Source organism: Lactuca sativa, chromosome 4 (assembly GCF_002870075.4).
Source record: "Lactuca sativa cultivar Salinas chromosome 4, Lsat_Salinas_v11, whole genome shotgun sequence".
Lineage (NCBI taxonomy): Eukaryota > Viridiplantae > Streptophyta > Magnoliopsida > Asterales > Asteraceae > Lactuca > Lactuca sativa.
Window position 1 is genome coordinate 104,509,228 of NC_056626.2, and position 26,976 is coordinate 104,536,203.

Consider the following 26,976-nt stretch of genomic DNA (forward strand, 5'->3'; position numbering starts at 1 on the left):
AAAGCGGTTCTAAAGCGAAAGAAGTAAAAAACAATAACTTAGGGGAAAAGTGGCAACAGGTAAAACAATTGAGGCAAAAGAGTAAAAAAAAAGTTGTAGAATTACCGTTTCATAAAAGTGTTATCCTTTGAACAAAGTGACACACAAACAAAAATAGAGGGACCGAAAATATAATTTAAAGGACCAAAAGTGAGAAAAATATCTCAGGTTTACTGTTCTTTTTCTTGACAACTTTAATATATAATAATTATACATGTTTATACACACAAACAAAAATAGAGGGACCGAAAATATAATTTAAAGGACCAAAAGTGAGAAAAATATCTCAGGTTTACTGGTCTTTTTCTTGACAACTTTAATATATAATAATTATACATGTTTATTCATATATCTTATGAATAAGAATCTCAAATTCAATGAAATTTGAAGATTTTAGAAAATAGTGAAACATCATGATTTTAGAAAATTATATTTCATTGTTATAATTCAATTAATAAACACAATTACTTATTTATAAGCTATTTATACATTTAATTTCATTATTTCAATTACTTTTAGAAATATTTTAGAAAAATGAGTGGTCCACATTTGTTCTCTTATTCTCATTTGTTCTCAATTTTGTTTTGTTCTCGTTTTCATTTAATTCTCTCTCTCTCTCTCTCTCTCTCTCTCTCTCTCTCTCTCTCTCTTTATATATATATATATATATATATATATATATATATATATATATATATATATACACACACACACACACACTAGTAGGGTACCCGTGCGATGCAACGGGCGGCGAATAGTTCCATTCAAAAGATTATTTAAATTTTCTCGAACGATGAACAATTTGCTTTCAATCTATTATGGGTCGTTTCTATTGTGATGGGATATCAACATTTCAGCGAACTGTTCATTTCAGTCGCGACAATTTGTTTTATTTTGGCAAATACATCTACTCAGTGTTTTCTTTCCAAAAAAGCATGCAATATTTTGGTGAATATCATTACAATTAAACTATATCAATCACATATGTTGTTTTTAGTTAAAATGAAAATATGTTATTATTTTGGATTGAAGTTAAAACTGCATTTTGTTGGGGTAGGAGACCCAAAGTGGGCGTCAAAGTAGGAGGCATTAGGCATATTTGACAAAAAAGTTTATTGTTTATAGTTAAAACTATATTTTTGTCAAATCGCAAATTAAGATAATTAAGATTTTACTGTCAAAAAAATAAATTTTAGATTTTTCTTGTCAAATCGTTAAAAATATTAGGACTTTAGTGTATATATTTATAAGAAAACTAAGCAAATAGTTTTCTTATTAAAAAATAACAATTAAATATTAAAGTTTCAAGGAAACAAAAAAAAAACAATTGATGACAAATCGTTAAGAGAATTGTAATATATGTAATACGAACCTACCCGTTTGTTGGATATCAGACGGTTTTGTCTTTTTTTTTTTTTTTTTTTTTATTATTTCAAGATTGATAAATCAAACCCTTAGAATCTTTAGTATTTGTATTTTAAATTTTCAGTATTTTGTTAATCAAATAAATAAATTATAAATCATATTTTATCGAACCGGATACTTGTAATATTGTCCGATTTCGAACTAATTATGTTGCTTTGATCTTTAAGAATCACTAAGTTCAACGGAAAGGATTTGTGCCATTTTATTTTACATTTTCATTTTTTTGCAAGTATAATTATAGAAAATGTAAATAATTGTATTTTATATATTCATTTACAATATCGGTTTTTATAATATTTGTTTTCATACATGCTCAATTGTGTTTTCTAAACAAAAAACAAAAACCCTGTTACAATGTACGCAATAGGAACCCTAGTTTTTTTTTAATATACATTTTTATTTTAACACATCAATTTATGCACATAATAATTAAGAATTCTTAATTAAAAAAATGATCGCATTGTATATATAAGAACGTTTCCTAGTTTCTATTATTAAATATATTTAATGATAGTTTTCATCACTTAAAAATAATATTTAATATAAATAATAGAAGCTTAGGTTATACAGTACGTATGAGCAGTCTCGTCTTTTTTAGATCTTGGAACTCTACAAATCTTTTTTCTTAGACCAACTCTAATGGATATACAATAATAGTGTTTTGGTGTGAAAATATGTTTCAATGGACCACTATACTCAACATAAAAATGATATGATTAAATAGTGGCCTCTATATTTGGTGTAACGCTATTCATCACACAAAAACAACTTTTTGAATTGTTTAATACTATTTTGGTTAGTTATATAACTTAACTTTAATAATTATTCTATTCTATATTATAATATGAAAATATGTTTTTAGTGTGTGGTTGGAGTAAAAACAAGTTTCGGTGTTAAAAATACACCAATTTAATGATATTTTTAATGGAATGGTTGGAGTTGTTTTTATACGTAAGTTTCTTGGAAATTTACAAAAATCTACTTAATGGAAAAACGTTTGATTTTTTTTCTTTGAATATATATATATATATATATATATATATATATATATATATATATATATATATATATATATATATATATATATATATATATATATAATTGAAATGTATAGATAAATTTAAAACTTTGCTTGTATACCTCTGATAAAATAAACCCCACTTTACTTTAAACATAATATCATAAAAAAAAATAATACAATTTACAAAATGAAATGGCTATTATACAAATTCCAAACAAAAAACAAGTATATCAAGAAACCTTAAAATTTGACAGCTAAACAAATATTTTAGTAAAATCGTTATTACAATAAAATTCTAATTGTTATATTTACATCAGATTCACCATGCCCTTTTTATCTATAAACATTTCACAAACCAGATTAGAAACCCTTTCCTCCTGAGCCATGTCTTTGTTCAAAAAGAGCAATCTAACTAGACCTGACAAACGTGTCGTGTCGTGTCGGGTTCGTGTCGTGTCAAGACATTAAACGGGTTGAAAGGGTTTGACCCTAACCCGACCCGTTTTAATTATCGTGTCGTGCCGTGTCAACCCGTTTATTTTCATGTCGGTTTCGTGTCGGGTTTCGGGTTAAGGTTTAGACCTTGTAAATATGTTGTGTCATGTCGGGTTGAAATATTTTAAGGGTTAGAAAGTAGGAGTTGTGGAAGCAAAAAGGAAAGAGTAAAACAGTGGAGTTATGAGATGGAGTGACAAAATTTATAGTAAGTTAGAAGGAAAAATAAAAATAGTTAAAGTTGGAGAGTAAAGGAATATGTGGTGAGGATGACTAAAAGTGTATAACATATAATATATTTATAAAAATATAAAATTTATAACATATAATATATTTATAAAAATAATAAATAAGTTTGAAAATTTGAATATTACTTCTAATTCTCGAGTTTGCCCACTATAAGTCTATAACATATAATATATTTATAAAAATATGAAATTTATAATAAATAATATATAATTAAAAGGGTCATATTCGAGTCATCTTCGAGTTGACAGTCTTGATCCTAACCCTAGCCGTTTAATTATCGTGTCGTGTCGTGTCAACCCGTTTACATAAACGTGTCGAAATCTCTGACCCTAACCTGTTAATTCTGTGTCGGGTTCGTGTCGGGTTTTCGTGTCGTGTCATGTTTTGTCAGGTCTAAATCTAGCTACTACAAGAATAGTATCATAGATAGATTTACAAGCAACAATTAACAATAAGAATACTAAGAGACTATCAAGATATTTCTCCAATACAAACAAACAAATATATACTGAAATCGGAGTCAATAGTGAGGACCTATACTCAATAGGTATAATCAAAGTAATTCTAAGAGAAATTTCTTCCAACCCATCGACTATTTAAATTTCAGATCCTAGTGAAATAGAATTAGTAGCTGATAAGTGACCCTTGTCAACATCCAGAGAAAGAGAGATTGGTTTCGATGGAACCAGGGAAATCTACAGCGCCGAAATCAACAAAGATGTGTTTTCTGTAGAATTAGTAGCGATCAAGGAGGTTTTTTCAGATTTGATTCATCCTTAGGATTCGTCACCTCCTCCAGCTTTCATTACTCCTAAGGAACAACAATGAAACAACAACCATATTAGGAGTTATTGATTTCGCAAAGAAAACCCACTATTTAAAAAACTTGATAAATCTCAAACCCCAATTTCAGATACAAGGGAGGTGAGGGGTAGCGAACAATTGACAAAGTAAGCCATATATTCATGTAGATAGAAACAAAAAAAAATCAGACCATACCTTGCTATAATATACGACAAGCTAAAGCAAGCGGTGGAACTAAACGGTCGAAGGCGACACATATGAACCTTAAAAGCAAGAGAGAAGGACCTGGTGGCGGAGGTTGATTGTGACGTTTGACGCTAGAAATCCATATCACAAGTGATGTTTATGTCTTGAAATCGTTTCTATCACAATGTCTCCTATATACAAAACATCAAGATCGAGAGTTAGTTTTAAGGATTGTAATCGAGATAGGTAGCCAGGTTTAGGGATCGAAATCGATGCTTACCTTGGAGATTTTGGGTTTGTTTCAGGAAAGTAGTGCTGGTGGATGTTGCCAATCATTCAAAAAGTCGATCTATACATCTATCTTCATCTTAGATCTCTTTGAAGTAGGGGTGCATTTTGGTGGTGAACCTTAAATCATATAAGATAGAATAAGATAGAATCGATTACGGTGGTCTCTGGATCAAACTCCATGTCCATAATCGGAAAATAGATCTAAACTTGAAAAACAAATATGTTTCTTTCCTTTTCAAGATCAAAGTTTTTGTTCCCAACAAAGCTTAAACCATGGCGATTGTGGTGATTTTCCAGAAATAAGGTGAAACGGAGAGGGTGGTGTGTTGTTGGAAACGTGGTGCAATGATGATTGAGGTGGTGAGGGAGGCCATTTAGTGTCAGAGGGAAAAAGAAAATGGAGAAAGAGAGTGAAGCGACGATGGTTTTCAAAATTTTGAAAATAAAATACTTGATTTTAATTGGTTTAAATCTATTTACATGGATCACTATCCTAACCATTTTAATGAAATCCAAAGGCCAAAAATTCATCTCCTTGTTTTAAGACTTTGGTCTTAAAATATGTATTATCTATGCATTATAAAGTATTATAGATAGGGAGAGAGAAGTAAGTTCGATTAAGAAAAAAAGATTGAAAATGATAGAATCAATCTAATTCATATATTTATTTTGTCGCAAAACACTCTGTCGTACCGAGGGAAATGGGGAAAAGAATACACGCTTCTTTTTCAAAGTTTTAATATGTTTCCTTATATTATGTTAATCATTATCTTAATATATACAAACAACTTTTTTTTTTGTTTTTTTTTAATTTTTAATAAGCTATTTTTATCAAAAACAGATCTTAAATATACCAAAATACATAATTCTATTCTCTGTAAATAAACAACCATATTGAAATAAGTTTTAACATAATATATATATATATATATATATATATATATATATATATATATATATATATATATATATATATATATATATATAGTTTTAGCTTTCGTTATTCATAAGTGAATAAAAGTACATCGGATTTTTATTACAGTACATTATTCACTTTTGAGTAAAACACATATTTAATTTTTTTTATTTTGTTGTTTAAATATCATTCATATATAAATATAACATATAATAAAGTTTTTTCTTACTTAAAATATATTTGTATTCATATATGATTAAAAATGCATCAAATTTTTATTACGATACATTCGCTATTTAATTAAGGAATAAACTGTTTGAGTATCATTTATAAATGAATAATAACATATTTTATTCATATATGAATAAAAACACTTATTAGCTCCCCCAGATGTTGTACTCATATGTAAATAAAACACTTATCATAAATTTGTTACAGTTCATTTGTTAATCATATATGAATAAGTAGTTTGAATTTTCAAAACACTTCGTCTTTTATTAACATACTACTTATTCATATATAAATAAAAAATAAACTGTAACAAAAATCTGATAAATGTTTTATTCACATATGAATATAACATATGACGAGAGCTAATACACGTTTTATTGACATGCATATAACATGTAATGAAAGCTAAAGTAAATAAAATATTTTGTTAAGAAAAACTTTATTACATATTATATTCATATATTAATGATACTTAAACTATAACAAAAATTAAGCATACATTTTATTCATTAGTGAATAACGAATGTACCATCATAAAAATCTGATACACTTTTATTCACATATGAATAACAAGACATCAAGATCAAATGAAACAGAACTAACCCTAACTGTTAAAGATTCCCCAACCACAAGCAGAATTTAAAGACGAAATTCTTTTAACGGTGGGAAAATGTAACAATTGGCAAAAATAGGAACAATTGTACGATGTCATATATTGATTCTAAACATTACGAGTAGTTTATCAAAAACGGTTTAAGAAATTTAACATGTTTTATTTAGAGAAGGTCTATGAAAATAAAATTAGTGATTAATGTAAAATTCTATTACGATGTACTATTTCGGATTAAAACCAATTCATGAAATCTATCAAATAATGTAATTTGAATACAAAATTTTAGTTACCATTTCCACACGTCTTCGGTTAATGAGTAACTTAAATTCCATCTATGTACTCGTATTCAATAGTTTTGAGGAATCAAAAATTGACAACATTACAAACCAAAACGATAGAAAGTGGTAAGCATTATTGTTAAGGCGGTTAAAAATCACAAAATTATACCTTAGACAATCAATTTTATATTTATCTTATAAAATTATAAAATGGATTATTATTAGGCATAACTAAAAGTACCAAAATGTTTATAAATAATACAATCAAATATAAACATTTAAATACCAATACATATAAACTTCATTGCTATTTCTCTACAATACATATAGATTCATATTTATGTGTATCATGATATAATAAAATGACAAGTTATGGATTCGTAACTTAAAATGACATCAAATGAGGAATATTGTGTTTAAACCATTTGATAAGGTAAAATCTTTGAGTTAAGATAATTTAACTAATGCACTTAATACAGTAAGATACTAAGCAAGCTTGTTTCCTTCCTAAATCCCGAAAACTTGCTCCATACTCTTCCTCAAAATATCTTTTAACTAACTCATATCTGTAAATAACTAAGCTACCTTTCTATCTCCAAGTAACTAAGTCCTATCTCTATGTAACTACACTTGCAAGTGGGGATGCAAGTTGCAAAGTGAATCTTATCCTATCTTGGATAAGATTTGGAAGATATTTACACCTCTCTCATTCCACTATAAATGTCGAGCCTTGCCTCCTTATTTCTCCTTCATATGTAGGACAAATTCTCTCTAGAAATCACACAAACATCACTTAAAACTCAACCAATTTTAAGCACTCTTTCCTTCTTTGTGATCCACCAAAACCAAAGGCCAAAAATAAGGTTGTTGCCTTCGGGTTTTCATCCTCCATTTTAGCCCCTTGCACCTTCATTTTGCTTGGTATTTTCACCTACATTTACGTCTGAATGTTAGTTGATTTGGTGCATTAAAATGGGTACTCAAAACAATAGCTAGGCTGTTCTTTTTCTTGCTTCTTTGCTGGAAATTCTGAGCCATACACAACCAAAACAGTGGCTGTTTTCAAGCACCAAAATAACCCAAAAACATCTTCATTTTTCTGCCCATTTTCGAGATCTAAACATCCCCATAACATGCTGATTTCAAGTGTCTATAAACCCAAGAAAACCTTCATCGTGTTCCTTAAAATCATTGTATCTCAACACTCTTTTTGGTAACACACGTCTAGATCCAAGAATAAGCAAGGTAAACACTTGTTTCCTACCTTTCTTTTGTCATAAAACTCACTTATTTTAAGTGAGTTAAATCTTGATAAAAGTCTAAATTATTGTTAATGTATGTCTTTATGTGTTAAGACATCCCAAAAATCATTCAAATCTCAAGCTTCGTTGGAACCGGAAACTTCAAGGATCTTTCTAATAACGTTACGCGACAAAAGTGAGTTTCTATGACCCCTCTTTATATTTTACAAGTTTTAGGGGATAATACATGCTAAATGATGTCTATTTGGATGATATAAAAGCTTAGCTAAGTAAAAATACATGTTATTTTACTAAACATTTCTAGGCTTATTTTTCAGCTTTTACAAAAAAATTACGGTCTGTTCAAGATCTTTTCCTCATCTTAAACCCTATGGTTTGCAAAACCATACCATATACTAGTAGCTCAGATCGATACCTTTTCAGGGACTACTCACACATGTTCATATAATTTTTCTATAATTTATTATGATTTTACAAAACAGCATATCATTTAAGTACATTTCGGACCAGTCTATAAAAATGGTCATTTTCACCCTATTTAAAATCCAAATCAAGTCAGGGAAAAAATCATGGACAAATTAGAATCAATTTCTAAACCTTGAGAATTTACGGATCCTAATTCCGATCCCCGATGATTTTTCTAGATTTTTTCTATAATATGGACTGAATAGACATTTTAGATTAATTTCCCAGCCTTGTCTCATTGGGTTAAATTGGCTTTTAAGTGATATAGATGTTGTATATAGGTGTTGATTTTTAAATATATATATATATATATATATATATATATATATATATATATATATATATATATATATATATATATATATATATATTATCACCCAAATGATTATAAAATATGGACATATATCTTGTTATACAAAAATGTTAAATATATATATATATATATATATATATATATATATATATATATATATATATATATATATATATATATTTATATGCATACACACACACACATTTATGTATCAAAAGAACATAAACGGAAATGTTATATGTGTTCGTTAAAATGTTTTCCTTATGTATGTACACATTTAAATTGCATTGTTTTCACACGCATTTTACTACTATAGTTGTAGAAGTTTAGATTGTTAAGGTTTTAGTTGGTTTCACTTAGGTTGAAATGTAGTTTTAGTCAAAACGCTGTCGTTATGCTACCCGATTTGGATAGGAAAATTTTTGCAGCTTTACACTTAGGATTCATTAAGCTTTACAATCAAAATTTTCCGAGCATAAACAATTGGGAATTGTATTTACACATTTTTTAAGCTTTACAACCAAAAGTTTCCGAACACAAACAATTGGGAATTGTAACTAAAACAAAGGATTGTTGTGGAAGTTTCTCATTCACCAAACTAATAATACCAACTTAGTGAAGTCCTTTGTAATAACCGTTAATCCTTTGTGAGTGAAAAATGTTGTGTATAGATCTATACGTGTTGACACCCCCATCTGTATGGTTGCAAGCTACAACCTTCGTGTGACGAGATAACTCGGACGATAACTTCTTGTTTTTATCTTATTCTTTATTCACGATGTCCATGAAGCGTCATTAGGACAACAAACACCACCCTATTTATTGTGCTTCACGGAGGCGTGAACAAGTCATAGCTTGGTTATTTACTCCACAAAATTCCGGTTACAAAAATACTATTACAAACTAGGATAAGGTTGTATGTAGTATAAAGATTATTTGTAGATTGTTAACCAGTTTGGTAGTGTTTATTTATATAAACACTTAATATTTCACTTCAAGAAAATATTTTAATATTTTACTTATTCATTATAAGTATATTAACAGGAATACTTTTCTCAGATTACAAGTATTGGGTCTCACACGATGCATATCGGTAACACTGTTGACTATGTTTTTGCACAAACTATTCGGATAAACATTCTATATTTTATAAACATTTACTCTCGGATCAGGATTAAGTGTAGTGTTTTATTTAAATAAAATAAACACTTAAGAGTATACAATACGAAATCATGTTGACTTCAAATTATATTTCATAAGTAAATCAACATCCATACTTGTATGGGATTACAAGTACATTTACACTTAGATCAGGATGACACTTCTCATTATTGTTTTACCACTCTGAATTATAAAAGTAACATTTTTGTACAATCAGATAACGGTTGATTTTTACACAAAAGTCCTCTTTTAAAAAATATAAATTGAGTCAAAACTTGTAGAACTCACCAACAATTTTGTTGACGTATTCTTGCGTGTATTATCAGGGAAATAGAAGCTGGATAATAAGCCTCACGACTTGGAATAACCTTTCTTGGCTAACCTATTAAGGCCTTTTTGTTTTTGTTACATTATGACTTGCTAAACTTTTTTTTGTAAACTTGTATTTTGAAGTTTGAATCAATGAAATCCTTGTATACAAATCTATGAAGACATGTAATGTTATTCAAATCTTGTATTGTTCAATGTATTTTTGTTAACTGTGATCTAATTTTCAAGGTCGCAACCTCGGTGCGTCCACCGCTGGCCAGGGTGTGACATCAACTCACAAGGTTCAGATGGAAACCAAGATGAAGATAAATATGTACAAATGTTGTTCATATTCTGGTTTATTCATCAACACATACACATGCATAAAATTTAAATCACACACTCAGTTTTTCGAGTTTGTTCTGAAACACATACACACACTCGGTTTTATGGGTTTGCTCCTTAACACATATATACAAATAATCAATTTTGGGTTTTCTCTTTAAGAACACTTGATTTTTTATGTTTGTTGCTGGAACTAAAAACCAATTTCCGAATCTGAAAAAGTTTATGGGTTTCCAAGAACAACCAATTTCTACAAAATCAATTTCATATGTGTGTTTTCAAATCATTTATAGGTTGAAGGGTTAATGGACTTAAATAAGTAGACGATGACACTGAATAAAATTGAAGCTGAAATCATCCCATAACTCGATTGGGTTACAAGAATCGGAGCTAAAATCAATACTGAATCAAGAAGATAGTGTGTGTGTATGTGTATGTTATGTTATTGGTTCACCGAAATCCATTATTCCTCTCTTCTACCAGAATCAGAGCTGATCTAATTCACATTTCAAAGAGTAATGAAGTGAAGAAGGTGATGTTGCGTTGATGAACAAGTATGGTCAAGGTTATGATGAACAACCAAAGGCGATGATGGTGATGGTAATTGGTGGTGGCAGAGGGTGATGTTCATAAAGACGTTCTTATGTGTGTGGTTTTTCAAGATCTTACTGAGTGTGTATGTATGTGTGTTCATAAAGAACAAATCCAAATGGGTGGAGATAGATAGATAGATAGATAGATAGATAGATATATAGATAAAGAGAGAGAAAGAAAGAAAGAAAGAGAAAGAGAGAGAAAGACCCCCTTCTTTCTACTATCTATTAAATATTATAAAAATATTACAAAAATTATTTAAATAACAAAAATGAATATTTAAAGGGTAAATTTTTTTTAAGTTTGGACATGGACCAAAACCGCAAACAGACTTGCTTAAAAGGACCATTCATCCAATTTTTTCAAGGTTTGAACGCGTTTCATAAAAAATACAAACCACATGGACCATTTTTGTAGTTTTGTCTAAATTTAAAGGAAAAAATAGCTTTTCTACATTTGACAAGGACCAATCCTAAAAACAAGTCCATTTTTGGACGTTTAATGCAATGAAATATTTTTTGACTAAATTCACAAAAAACATCAAGGTAAATGGTCAAATTTTATAATTTAGTCATATTTTATTTCCAAATTTCCAAATTTAGAAAAAACAACAGAGCATTTGGCTTTTATGGTTATTTAATCCTTTCTTTTGGTGGTTGAGCATAGTCAAAGGTCTTTGTCATGGGTTGAATTTCATGGCTATTTTCTTGATGGTGGTTGTTTAGTGTGATCATTACTTCTTTTTCATACGAGCATAAATGAATGGTACAAGAAATTAAAGTATAGATATTATATTTTGGGGAAAATGTCAGTGTAGCACAATAAGCTTTTGCAGTTTGTTTGATTTGGTCACTAAACTTTTTTTTTTTTGCACAAGAGACTATTAAATGCACTTATAACCTATCAATTAAGTCGTTTTGCTTGAAATTAAAAGGATACCTGATAACAAAATTGATATGGCATTAATAATTAAGTTGTATATTATTTTATGGTAGCCTAATCACAATTTAACCACACCCTCATTTCGCTCTGATCAAGTACTCCACGTTCCTTCTGTGGAACTGTAAATTCTATCTCGCGTAGTGATTCATACATCATGAATCATTAGACTGCTCATCTAGTTTGCTGAATCAAAGAAGCTTCTTCATTGTTGGCTTGTTGGGATTTATTCAAAACCGTTTCCCAAAAACAATAAAAACAGTAACGAAAGCTTAAAATTAGGAAGAAATTTAAACCTCTTTTTAACTCACCAATGATCATTTTACAATGAATGTAAGATTAAATCAACCATACAAAGTAAAATGTCACAACCTTTGAAGACTTTGATTCTCATGGAAGATGGAAGTTGATGAAGTGATGCATTAAGCTTTCAAGGAGAAGCTCTCTATAATGTATCCACTAAAGCAAGAATCAACTACTAAAACATGTTAGTCATCACTTGTATAAATGTTGTTCTTAAGCATTAATTTTTTATACCAAATAAACCTTAAAGAGAAGCAACATATAAGACCTTAATTCAAGCACCAAAATTGCAAGAAGAATGAGAGGGAGAGAGGCTACAATTCTTGAAAATTGGCATCCCTTTGTTAAGGGAATGAGAGGATAAGAACAAATCATTCTTACTATTAATGCACTCTATTTATACATACACTTATTTATGAAGTCAAGGAAAGTAATAAATGAAAATATGGTTCTTTTTTACAAGCATGATGGAAGAAGTAAACAACACAACACACTACCTCTTCTTTACTAGAAGAAGTTATGGCCTTAGGAAGGAAAGTCAAGACCAAATACTTTTGTTTACACAATCCCATAAATAGTAGTTAGTATGTAACTAAATGGTTACGCTAAGTGACCAAAGAGTTTCTACATAACATATATATATATATATATATATATATATATATATATATATATATATATATATATATATATATATATATTCTTACCTTGATAATATAACTAGTTTTGTTCTATTTTATTATTATTATTTCCTAGGAACAATAATTCTCAATATGGTGGTAAAATATTATTTTCATAAAATAATGTTTTCCAATTACATACAAGTGTTGATATTTATTAATAGTCAAAATTACTCTAATAAATAAGCAATTAGTAGTAACTTTTTATAAGGTGTGACCATGTACGATCATATTTCATTAGAAAATATCATTCTATAATGACTCTTAGGCATAAAAATCTTTCAATATCCCACTTGCACAAGACTCATCATAGATTGATATAGACAATGATGAACATCTAACAACATTTAACTACCCCCAATAACACATGACAAAGAATTCCATTCATCAACATCCAATTCCAAAAAGCTCAAAGCTACAATTGATGTATAAGTTAAGTTTATCAACTATCCCTTTGTTATGAACATCTTGTTGAACATGAGACTTGGATCACAATCAATCTTATTTCGTGTTCAATTTTGGGTAACATACGCTAAATATCTTGCTCTCAATACATAATATGAACAAATCCCATCTTGACTACATATGTCTCTTGCATAGTTCACACCATGCTTGATAATGGCTTTTATAACTACTCAATTAAGGATCAACGTTTTACCACATCGAAGTATAGAACTCCTTAAACTATGAATTTTTTAGAAGGATAAGATTATTCTTGGATTAAACGTGTTAATATCGAACACAACAAGTATTAATGTCATGATCATATCCCAATATATCAAAACAATACAATAGTTGTTGTTATAATGTTTCAATATCCAAATACTAAATCCAAATCTAAATCTCATTTCTAGAATAACAAAGTCTTACAACTCAAGTATGGCCATTCATGCTTAACTTAAAGAAAAGAATTTATTAATGATTATGACTAAATTTCACTTGTGTGAATTATGCGAATAAGATCATCTCCATATTTAACGTTATTCTAAGTATAGTTATATATCTTGGAGAATATGATTGGTGTTTTGATGTGTTTTAGAGTCTTTTAGATTGATTAAGTATACTCTTGAAGTCTGAAAATATTTCTAGGTTATCCTTGAATGGAAGGTCTCAACCTACTTTTTCAATAAACTCATTTATCCAATCATATTTGATTACAACTTCTGAAGTAGAAGTGTATTCTAATTTTGGAGTAGACTATACTAAACCCACTTTATCCGGTTCTAAACCTACTTTATCCGGTTCCAACCTACCCACTTTGATATTTCCGGGTTTTCCGGTTCTAGACCACTTTACTCGGAACCATACCCGTAACCGAACCGGAACCGGTTCCTATATAACGGTCCGGTTTCCGGTTCTATAAAATCCCGTTAACCAGTTCCGGGTTTTTCGGGTCCGGGTCCATCCGGTCCGGGTTTGGACCCACTTTCATCCCTAGTCGGAATGTAGTTTCTAATTATTCAGTATGTCTCGTTCATACAAGATTAGGAATATCACTAGGCTCCCACTAGTTCTTAGTAAATACATATGCTGTCTTCATTTTTATATAAAATAATATCTTGTATTTGGAAATTCCAACCTTAGGATAACTTAGATTAAGAAAACCTCCAGGCTAAGCTATATAGACATCATCAAGTATGCATCTATTAAGAAAAACACTTTTCTTGAAATCTATTTGCCATATCTTATAATAAGAATATGTAGTTATGGTAAATAATATCCTTGTTGATCTAATCATATCTACTTGATGAAAGGTTTAATCATAATAATTGACATGATTACGATAAAAACATTTTATAATAAGTTTTGCTAAGTTTATATAGATCTTCATGTTTGTTTTCTTTCTAAAAGAATTACTTACTCCTTCTAGCCTTGCTATATGGAGGAAGTTTAATCAAACCCATACTTGATAATTAGACATGGATTACATCTCAGTGTTATGACTCTAAGTCATTAATCAAGTCCAAAGTCTAAGTTAGCATTTTGGTAGCTGATGGATTTGCCAGAAACCATCAAGAAGAGCTCATCAATATATTTATCATGTTATAGACGATTCCTACCATATATACGAATATTTTGGTTTATGAGTAGCTATTATTCATGTTCAATAATTTCTTGTTGAAACTAGTGCCAACCTTAACAACATCATGATATGGTTCTTGAGCTACTTCAAGTTCCATGTGCCTCCCGCTTGCTTTGTCATTAGAAACTTTTTTTCTTCTAACAACTTAGCTTTCAGAGGAATATAAGAACTTATTCTCGATAGGTTATTAATAATATTCTAATAAACATTTTATAATATTCTACAAATATGAAATTAGTAGATTTGGGGTTTAGAAGCTTTTGTCTAACATAATCTTCAAATCCTCAAAACCTTGAGTAAGGTAAGGATGGAGCATTTCCATAGCAAATCTTATAAAGTGTTTTATCTACTCATTAGTTGGTGTTTGTATTTGAAAATACAAGTGATAATGATTAAGTTATAATCCCAAAAGTATACAGGAAGATAATTTCTACTGATTAGAAAGTAAACCATATATAGTATGGTTTAATTCATCTGTTATTATGACTAAGGCATAAGATTGTCCTACTGATTTGTATCACAACTTTAAAATTGAAAACTTCAAAAATGGTTTCATAGTTATCTTTTAACATGTAAAATATAATTACAATAATAATAGTTGTTAATAAATTTGATTAGTTTTTTTGGAACAACAAATACAAATATATACTAAACTACTCCTAAATTGTTGCACCTATGTCCACTGTGGGACTTGAACCCTCAACCTTAAGGAGGGAGGACAACACCGGATACCGCTAGGCTAAAAGCCCTTTGGTATTTGATTAGGTACCTTGTACTAAATCTATACATTCACTAGAAAGGAAGTCATACATCACAATGCATAGTTCCTTAATAATTACTTTCTTTATAGTTTAATGAAAATATCATTAGGAATCTTTTATATATAATTATGATTCACATATGTCAAATAAACTACACTATTTGCCTTTAAGAATCCATTTCATGAAGTTGAAATATGTGTATTTCATTTATATATTGAATACAAGAATGTCTTAGATAAGTTTGATTCAAATCAAGTTTAAGTCAAAAGTTTTTGCATATAGATTTTATTTATTTAGAAAACATTGATATTTACTTTATAATTCTATTAAGAGATATAGTTCTCAAAAACATAATTTTAATTATTACAGAATATGGAGGTGATTGTTATCGATTTGACTTAGTTTTCTTTGCTAATTAATAGAAAAGCTTGTGTTTTTATTATAGATTGATATATATTACGTATTAAATCTATTATACTTGACATTTGTCACTTTTAGCGGTTAACGACTGGTGGTGTCAGGGGCTTGAGATTCATTGGGCTTGAAGAAGATGAAGAATATGTCTTAGTGCATTGATCCAACAATAAAATCTCCTCGTCACGATATTTCATATATTCTTGACTATTATAAGTATGCATGTTCATGTCTTTATGTGTCATGCTTTTAGATCTAGGCTTTTTATGCACTTTTTCCATGATTGGGATACTTTGAGTGGAGGGATTCCATAAGGTTGAAAAATTTATGGATCCTTGAGGCCATTTGAGGTTATATGTTTCAGATATGAAGTTTGGTAGAGTTTTGATCCGATGCATGAGTTTTGAGCCACTTTTCTTATGATTTGACCTAGAATGGGTGAAGGACATGCATGGATCATGCATGTCCATAAAGTTTATATTTTTATTGACCATTAAGGTCCCTAAAATCCTTCTAGAAAGATTAAGAAAAGGACTTCATCGATTAAGAGCTTAAGAAAATAAGGTGTCTTCAGCCAGTTACCACAACGTGGCAAGTTAGGCGCCACTACGTGGTGATAATGGAAACTGCGACTGTTTGGGCCGAGGTCTACCATGACGTGGCTATTAGTTGGCCACGACATGTAGGAAAGCTAGAGTCGACTTTAACCTAGTTTGACTTTTAGTCAAATAGCTAGTTTTAGAAGGTAGACTGAGAGTTTACCTTGTGTGAATGGATAGGAGGTGTGTACCACCTGCTTCTTGATTGAGTGGGCTGAATAGTTGTCTACTACATTTACACGGTGAGTCTTTTCACTATACTATATATGTTGTCAGACTGTCTTTGTGAGTTTAGCTTGGAAGTGCTGGGGTTTTATTCAAAAACTAGTTTCAAAATATGATTTTTAGGCAATGGAAGACTTATAATTTTTGAATAACATAAACAATTTAAACCCACCAAGGACCATCTTGCAAGTTGTAGAAAGATTAAACACCAACCAAAGAAGAAGAAGAAGAAATAACAACATTTGTAGTTCTTTGGGTCCTCTTAGGAGGATTGGAAGTTGATAAAGAATGATGAACTTTAGAGACACCAACAATGAATCAACTTAATGTAGATGCTAGTCTAAAACTCTTAACTCTTAAGCTTGAAGTTCATAACCAAAGAGTGAACTTCAAGAGAGTATAAAAGCAAGTGATATCTTCATAAGCTGAACAAAATGAGAGAGTGTGAGAAGTCCTCTAGGACTTACAGTTTTGGTGCATCAATTAAGTCACCAAATGAAAGCCTTATGTCTATATGTATAAAGTGAAGCTATTATCCAATAGTTCCTTGCACTTTTAGACAACCATGTCCCTATGTCTTAATGGATCCCTTCGTAGGCTTAAGTCTTTTGAATAAACAATTCAAGAAGCCGTCTCTTGTCACTTCTTTACTACCTACGAATCCAAGAAGAAAAATGAGTGCCAAACTTTTATATTTTATAAACTCTCTTTATAAAATATAAGTCTTAACATTTAGATAGAAGAAAAAAAAGTCCTTATGGTCCAAAATGTTGTGCATGACTTAATAAATCATACCATATGATGTTATTAACTTACTTGCTATTGAAAATTAATATTTTCATGAAATAAATAATTTCCAAATTAAATATAAGAGTTTATTGAATATTTATTAAATCAATTCTAATAAATAATCAATTATATCAAGTTGTTGTTAGTGTGACCCATTAGTATCATATGTTAAATAACAATATCATTTTAATATGATTCTTAAGCATACAATATCCTTTATGAAGACCATGGGAGGTCCATGACACTTGTATAAAAGAGTATGGGCGGACCATGGCATCTGTATGAAATACCATGTGAGGACCATGACAATTGTTGGGAAGACTATGGGATGACCATAGTTGTGAATAGTACAGGAGGACTGTAACAGTGAGTGATTGTAAAACTGTGGGGGGAGCACAACATTCACATGTTGTGTAAGTTATGTGGTATTTTCGAAAACTCCCTAAGCTTTGTGATTATGATTTTATATTTAAATGTTACAGGTACTTCTGGTTCCAAGGGAAAGGGCCAAACATGATTGCCTCGCAACCACTAGAGATTCTACATTTATGAGCTTGTTTTACTCTGAGGTAATTTTGAAACGCTCTTCGATACTTTGACTATCTTTTGGAAATTAATGAATGAATGGTTTGGTTTATTAAAAATGAAAATTTTACCTTACACGTTTGGAATTTTACATGTTGTGGACAATCTCTTATGTATTGACATTTTTCCTTGTAGTTATAAGATTTAATCTTAATGAAGCTTTAGATTTGAAACATGACTTTCCCATGCTTCCACTTTCTGTTTCTTGTAGTCTACACCTGCTAGCAAATAAACCTGAACTAGAACCTCTTTCATTACTTGAAACCCTATGCTTCATTTCCTAAGAAAACAAGGAATCCATGTGATCCTTTTCCTGGGTATTTTCATCCATCTGGAGGGTATATAAATGTTTCTTCTGATATTGTTGATTCATAAGAGAATTTTGTTTATACTTATCACAAATTTTCTCATGAAGTCGAGTAGTAGTCGTTTGATCAACAACCTCCCCTAACACCTTATCATTCACTTAACAGAATAATGTTATGTGTTTCTGCTAAAATATAATTCTTTAGCATCTCAACCATGTCTTTCGGTAACTCTGTTTCTCCTTCCAAAGCTGCCGTACAACCCTGTTGAACCAGAAAAGCCCTCGTCTTCACTTTTCATAAAGTAAAGTTGTTCAATCCATTGAATTTATCCAACTCGAATATGTGGGACGACATCTCTTCTATCGGAAAAAGAAACAATAGATTTGATACCACTTGTCAGGAAGAAATGATAATAAACACACGTACACAAAGACATAATATTTATGTGGTTCGCTCTATATGATGTGACATCCAGTTTGCAGGTATTCTTTTGATAAGTTATTAATTTCAAAATTTGGATATTTTGTATGGTCACGACATGGCTTTGGATACGCCACGACGTGGCGTTTGCTGAGGAGAACACTCTTTTGGTGCAATGCCATGATATGGCAATATGTTGCCACAACGTGGCAGCCATTTTAGGCCAAAACCCTAATTTTGGGATTGGTGCCCTATTTAAAGGCACTAACTCTAAGGTTGCTTCATTTGGCAGGCTCCACCCTCTAAGACCTTCTCCTATCCAAACCCTAGCCTCCATACGTGTGTGTTGAGTGTGTGAAGCCATTCTTGTGAAGGCTAAAGAAAGAAGGAGCTCATATTGGTGTTTGGGTGCTTGGTTCCAGCATAGATCTTACATTTTCACTTTGTTTATGACCTTTTAGAGGTATAAAGTCCCTACCTTTTTCATTCAAACATGCTAGATCTAGGTTTTTACCCACTTGTCTCCATGTTTGGGTTGAGAGGAGTGCATGGATCCTATAAAGTTAGCAACTCTATAGGTTATAGAGGTCCCTTAGTATACATATGTCTCAAATTTGGAGTTTGTTGGAATATTGAGCTTCATACATTAGATTGTGGTGTTATTTCCCTATTTTGACCTAAGTTGGAGTTCTAGACTTGCATTGGACATGCATGGCTTAAAAACGTCAATCTTTGTGATGTATTAAACCTTAGGAAGCTTTCTGGAAAGTTGGAAGGAGTGGGTAAACGGATTAAGAGCTGAATACGTTAAGTTGTGGAAGCAAAGTTCCCACAACGTGGAATTTTGGCCTCCATGACGTGGTGACCCAAGAGTTGCCGACGGTTTTCTCATGTAGCACCCACGATGTGGCCTATGAGTGGCCACCTGGTGGAGACCTGCTGAGGTTGACTTTGACAGTTGACTTTAACCATGGTTGACTTTTGGTCAATTTAAGGGTTTTAAAGTGTAGACTGAGATGGTACTCTTTATTGATGTTAGGTGCCTTGTAGGATCGGTCTTCGCTGTATGGGCGCTATGGTGTTATTTCCCTATATTGACCTAAGTTGGAGTTCTAGACTTGCATTGGACATGCATGGCTGAAAAACGTCAATCTTTGTGATGTATTAAACCTTAGGAAGCTTTCTGGAAAGTTGGAAGGAGTGGGTTAACGGATTAAGAGCTGAATACATTAAGTTGTGGAAGCAAAGTTCCCACAACGTGGCATTTTGGCCTCCACGAAGTGGTGAACCAAGGGTTGCCGACGGTTTTCTCATGTAGTACCCACGACGTGGCCTATGAGTGGCCACCAGGTGGAGACCTGCTGAGGTTGGCTTTGACCGTTGACTTTAACCATGGTTGACTTTTGGTCAATTTAAGGGTTTTAAAGTGTAGACTGAGATGGTAATCTTTATTGATGTTAGGTGCTTTGTAGGATTGGTCTTCGCTGTATGGGTGCTATTGTGTTTAGCTGCTATCTGCGAGGTGAGTCTTCTCACTATATACGTTTGTGTGGTAGTGTATACATGTTGACAAGTTGGGTCTTATCTGTTGATTGTTGTGATATGTGAACTGAGCTGCTAATAACTCCTGGACTGCTGTGAGTCCATGAGACTGCTGATAGTCCCCGGGGTTGCTGATAACTCATGAGGTCGTGTTGTTAATCTATAGGGTGTGCTGTTAGCCCACTAAGAACGCTGATAGTCCCCATGGTTGCTAATAACTCATAGTAGTTTATATTGCTATGATGTATGTGATATTTAGGACTATTGATAGTCCTAAGGCTGCTGATAACTCATAGCTGATTATTATGCTGCGATGTATGTGATATTTTGGGAAACCCATTAAACTTTGTGTTTACAATTATTGATTAAATATTTTGATGGTACTTATTGGATTACGAAGGCGGAACTGTACACTCACATCAACAATTTTATGATTCGAAATTCCACACTGTCTTCTTTATAACTATGATTTGTGAATAAAGGTTTATGAACAAATGGTTTGATTTGAATGTAACTTTATTAAAAATAGTCATTTATATTATTTTAAGAATGAAAAATTTAGTTTGAAAATTAGGACGTTACATATGACCTACATCTACGGGCATGAGAAAATATTTGTATTCAAAACCTTAAAAATGACATTACAATGCTACTTGACCTTTTTGAAAACCTAGCTATAAGTCTTTATTTATATGCAAAATACAACGTAAACCCTATCTAGAACCGAACCTCCATTCCACTAGCTAACCGGCGACCAAGCTAATGGATTATTAGTTAGCAAGCTACTAATCAGCCAACTACATAAATAAGGTACTTATCAGTTAGCTCAACTCACATTTACGAAAATATTTCATCTATTCATGTATTCATTTATGGCGGAAAACCATTTTTTTATTCTATTGTAATACTCCATCTTATTCTATATTCAGCCAGGAGATAACAAACACTACCTTATAATAGTAGGAAGCACACTGTTTAAATAACTGATTGTCATGGCAACGAAACATTCCACGTAGTTAGAATTTATATATAATATAAAGAAAAAGGTCTTTTGTTTAAAATATATGTTTGAGTACCATTCTCCATATAATACAAATAAGGGACATCACTAACTCTTTATTTATTTTAACAGGGTATAAATATAACTCATCAAATAATACTTATAAATTCCCTGTGATTTGGCCATTTAAAGTTAACATAATATCATCAACAGAAAGTTATTGAAAACTTTAAATAAATAATACATGACAAGGAATTAATTCCCGGTTACAATTCGACTTTCCTAGAATTATATTACAAACTCGTTTTATTGATATAATTGTGCACTAGGATACAAAGATTATTTGTAGTTGAGTAGGTGACACACAAGAAATAAAGCATATATACAGTGAAAAAAACAGAAAAGATCAAACGATGTTTACTTTCAGAAATTGTATATGTATACTTATATGAAATTTAATTTGAGTTAACGATGTTACTGTTCTCAATATCTTTGGTGACACTAAGGCATAAATCCATCAAAGTGTGTGGGTCTTCAACATTTTCTTTGAGTTTCTCATAGTCGAAAGTCCAAGTTACCAAGTTCCCTTCTCCCATGGTGTCCACGTGTATTGTTACCAAGAAGGTTTTGTAATCCTGCATTAAATCGCCCCCAATCACCTTGAAACACAACGATCTTCTACCATCATCGATCGCTTGAATCACTTCTTTAACCACTTTTTCCTTACCATCTAGCATTTGATTTGAAGTATATTGTAAATAGTTCACTTAGACATGAAGAAGATGTTATATTGTTAAACAAAAAAAAAGTAATGCATATTAATGAACTTACCATGGATAAAGTTCCAAACGATGACTGATCCAACGACACCCCATTCACCATCATGCAAATCAACACGTTTTATGCTACCAGGACTCATTTCAGATATACGGTGTTGTTTATATTTATAAATTTCATAAAACAGATCCCCGTCTAGTCTGATTGCAACTTGTTTAACAAGCTTACCACTTAGAACCATCTCTCTTGATAAGTGAAAGAAGAAAAGAGGTGAACGATGAAAAATGTTTGAGCTCCTCGCTGCTTTATATTGAGTGTTTAGCTTCGTTACTCCACCCCCCTACCCCCCTTCCCTTTTTTTTTTTTTTTTTTTTTTTTTTTTTTTTTTTTTTTTTTTTTTTTTTCCTTTAACTCCACCTAAAATAGATAATGTAAAATTTGCCACTTTGTAAATAGAATATGTTAGAAAACATCATAATTAGAGTATGTTTTATAACAACCGGCTCCAATCTATATTTTCATAAAAAAATATATTCTCTTACGTCTATTTATACCTCTATATATGCAACACGATTTATCAACAAACCCAACAATATATATATATATATATATATATATATATATATATATATATATATATATATATATATATATATATATATATATATATATATATATATATATATATATATATATATATTGTGGTCGTAAGAACAATTCTAGACCAATCGATGAATAAAATCAATATTGATGATATAAAGGTCTATGATATTAAAATAAGATAATATGTATGAATTATGATATAATTACATAAATTTCAATATAAAGGTATTTTAGTCAATTAAACTATATTTAAAAAAAATTGAATTTTAAGGAATAATTAATTCTCTTAATTTTTAAAATCTATATTTTTAAAATTAATTCAAATTTAATTTTAACGTAATTTTTATAATAACCGATTTTACTTTGTTAGAATAACAGAATGCGAGTCATAAACTAGTAAAAATATTTCGGATTTTATTCTTATAGAATATGATTTCATTCAAGATATCTTTTATAATTTACATGCTTAAAAAATTATATATTGTATATTGTTAAGAATAACATTTTTTAAAGAATATAAATTTCATATGAATCCTGTTTTATTTTATAAGAATCACTAATTATATTAATTCTTAAAGAATAAGAGTATAAACAATAATTGCATTCATTTTGAAAACAATAAATATGACTAATAATGGTTAAGAATTACATGTATTATTAAAGATTAAAACAAAAAATGGTTAAAAAAGAAAAAAAAAACATCAATATCTAACAAAAAAAAATATTCCATTTTGAAAATTGATTATTCCTTATAACCATTTTATACATACCGGTAGAATTCATTTGCGTTCTCTATGTTTTCTTCTTTTCCACATCAATGACAACATCTACAAAACCACTACCCACAAAGAAAACATAATCAACTTTTAAATTTTAAAAACTTTAATGTATTCTTAAAGAATAAAACTATAAATTCTGATAGAATGTTGTAAACATTAAACATTTCTAATTTATTCTAATAAAATGCAATCCTCGAAAATAAATTGTAATCCATGAGTCACTTAATCAAATTAAATTTATGTTTCTTTTTTCTTAAAAATATATTGTTAGCTTTATTGTAAAAGAAGTGATAGCTTGTTCAACTAAAATGAAAATACCAAACGAACACAAATTATAATTGATAATTAAAACTTTTAATACTAGTATTAGTAAATGAGCAATAACAACAAAACCATAAAACATGAACAAAGTTGACATGCATATTTGAATAATTGGTAGAGGAACAACATGTGTATTTTCAAGGTTTGACTCACAGAAAAATTACTTGCCTCCGATGAATCTTATAACTTTCCAAAAATACCAAGTAAAAATTTCATTTTAAATAAGTCAAAACCATTTATACATTATCCCAAAAGACAATCAGAGTAAAAGTATTCTCAAAACATCAGAGTAAAATCATAAACAATCATTGCGGAATAAATCTTTAGAAGATGCAGTACGATCAACTCAGGCTCTTTCTTTTGAAACTGGAAGTACCTGCAAAATGTTTAAACCACAAAACCGTAAGCACAAAGCCTAATGAGTTGCCTCCAAATTACCACATAATATACAAATCAGTGGGCCTAACCATGGGGTATATTCCAATCCTATAAACAAATATGGGACAAGCACCTGGGCCCCGCCCTAGGGTTTATTTCAACCCGATCGTACAATAATGGACCTTGCTCTGGGGTTTATTTCAACCCAATCGTACAATAATGGGCCACACCTTGCGGTTTATTTCAACCCGATCATACCATAGTGGGTGCCGCCCTGGGGTTTATTTCAACCCGATGATACAACAATGGGCCTCGCCTTGGGTTTTATTCCAACCCGATCATACAAACATATATAAAAGTCACATGACAACTAGTATACTAAATAACAAAATAATGGCTCCATATTGGTGTCTTCGAACGATAGATACAGTGAGGAGACTCACCTGAACTACTCAACAAAACCCCAACAGCTATCTCAGCATCACAATAGCCAACCCAAACTCCCTAAAACCAAACCGAGACCAATCCTTAGTCAAATACTCAATTCTATCACGTCGTGGCACATCCTATGTCATGTTGTGACTCCTGGTCAGAAGGCCAAAATCTTCATTAAGTTCTTAATCTCTTCAGAACAAGGCCCATAACCTCAAATCTGGATCCTAAATATCTTCAAAATGGATAAAGTTTCCAAATTTATCCATTAGGATGGTCCAAACAACCAATATCTAGTCTTTAAGTCTCAAAGGAACTAAGAATGCATGCATCTTTCTCAGCTAAATCAATTAAGTCCAATACTCCAACCTTCAGATTAGAATCAACACGATGTTTAGGTGGATAAAGTTTCCAACTTTATCCATAATAGTGTCTCAAGCTTTCAAGATCTGAACTATAGTACACCAAAATGTCCTAAATGACCAAAATAACTTGTATGGCTGAAAGGGAAGGCAAAAGATCAAAAATTTCCTAGTCCATGAGGTTCAAGAAAATATTCTAAACTGATCAAAAGGTGTTGGAGTCCAGATCTGAAACATACAATGTTCTTGGGACCTTGGAGAATAATAAAGTAGCAAACTTTATTCCCAACTCTCACTAAAAACTTATTAAAATGGACCAAAACACTAAATACACTTATATCCAAAGATGAAATGCAATAAAGCTTGGAAATTTTTAACTTACAGAGGTGTAGAAAGTAGATGAAAGTTGAGATCTTCAATTGCTAAGCTTCAAGGATCAATCTTGTGTGAAAAAAATTGCTCCAAAACCACCAAAAAACCCCCCAACCCTCCCCCCCCCCCCCCAAAAAAAAATAGATAAGAGGGTGATGGGAGGCTCAAATCTTGAAAATGGAGGCTAGGGTTCTCCCAAGAGGTTCTAGATATGAAGGAGGCTAAGAAAATACCCTAAAAGAAGAATCCTTAGCTTTAAATACCTTGAAACCCCTAAAAAAATTTTGGGCTTTAGGCTGCACAGTTCTTATGTCGTGAGAATATATTCTCACCTCATGAGAACTCTCATGTTGTGAGAATTACTTATCACCCCATGAGAATGGATTTTGATGCAATTTTACTTCAACTTCAAACGGTCATAACTTCTTCATTTCAACTCTGTTTTCGGTGTTCTTTATATGCACATAAAGGTTTTGACGAACCCCACAACTATATCTAATTACTTTTGGCTTAAAACACACCGAACTAAAATCCTTAATTCTTGAAAGAAGTTTGAAACATCACTTTTCCTATTTTTACCCTTTGACTCCAAGACACAAACCGATGATTTAATCACTTATCCAACATTATCATCATCTAATAAGGTATAAACCCCATTTCATTGAAGCCCAAGGCCTTTACTTGATCCATTTATTGTCTACAATCCTGAAATAAGAAACTTCTTGAAAAAGGATGTTACAACTCTCCTGTACTTAAACTGGATTTCGTCCTCAAAATCCGTCTTGGTTAGGATCCTTGAAAACAACATCAACAGATTCCTAAAAATTCCTCTAACTACTTCTAAATCAATTCATCTTATAAATAAAACTCGAGAGACCACCCAGAAACCCACAACTTCCAACAAAAAATCCAAAAACTTGAAAATCCTCAACCACAACAACTATCTTTCTCCCTCTAATTGTAGGAACCAACTTCCAGTGAGAACCACTCACACGGGAAACTCTCAAAACTACAACCACAAAACAATTCCATCAATATGCTTCCCAGAACTGGGAACCCATCAGTCTAAACTTTAGAAACCATACCCTAATTCTGATGATCATCCATTCGCCGAACATACCCCTAGTTCCCTAACTAGGAACACCAAGAATCCATGCAGAAAGTATACTCAAGACTCAAGACATCTCGATCGTGAATTTCACCCAACCCTAAATCTGGATATTGTGCCTAAAACCTTAAATACACACTTGACTTCCTGGCAAGTCATCACTATCTCGCTGCTCCCACGAGCATAGTGATGGTAAATC

The 26,976-nt window shown here is 31.0% G+C and overlaps 1 protein-coding gene and 1 long non-coding RNA gene across 5 annotated transcripts; one reads left to right on the plus strand and one right to left on the minus strand.

The window, feature by feature from the left end:
- The first annotated feature begins 7,315 nt into the window (after positions 1 to 7,315).
- LOC111886170 (uncharacterized) lies at positions 7,316 to 11,274 on the plus strand. 4 transcript variants are annotated; one of them, XR_006190583.2, is made up of 4 exons: positions 7,316 to 7,793; positions 7,904 to 7,985; positions 10,076 to 10,392; positions 10,697 to 11,274. It is a non-coding gene; the product is annotated as an uncharacterized LOC111886170 (long non-coding RNA). The 4 variants fall into 4 exon arrangements; XR_006190584.2 differs by having other exon boundaries at positions 10,887 to 11,274; XR_006190585.2 differs by having other exon boundaries at positions 10,308 to 10,392.
- Positions 11,275 to 21,843: 10,569 nt separating this feature from the next.
- Positions 21,844 to 22,709, minus strand: LOC111886239 (kirola). The gene is made up of 2 exons (XM_023882473.3): positions 22,477 to 22,709; positions 21,844 to 22,375 (listed from the first exon to the last, which is right to left on the minus strand). The coding sequence occupies exons 1-2, from the start codon at positions 22,661 to 22,663 to the stop codon at positions 22,101 to 22,103; spliced, it is 462 nt and encodes a 153-aa protein (XP_023738241.1). The 5' UTR covers positions 22,664 to 22,709; the 3' UTR covers positions 21,844 to 22,100.
- Between the last annotated feature and the right edge of the window lie 4,267 nt (positions 22,710 to 26,976).

Bases quoted from the DNA above. Each gene is read 5' to 3' on its own strand.
- LOC111886239 (XM_023882473.3), bottom strand. From the start codon at position 22,663: ATGGTTCTAAGTGGTAAGCTTGTTAAACAAGTTGCAATCAGACTAGAC. The intron at 22,376-22,476 runs GTAAGTTCATTA...ATCAAATGCTAG, and splicing joins CGTTTGGAACTTTATCCATG to ATGGTAAGGAAAAAGTGGTT.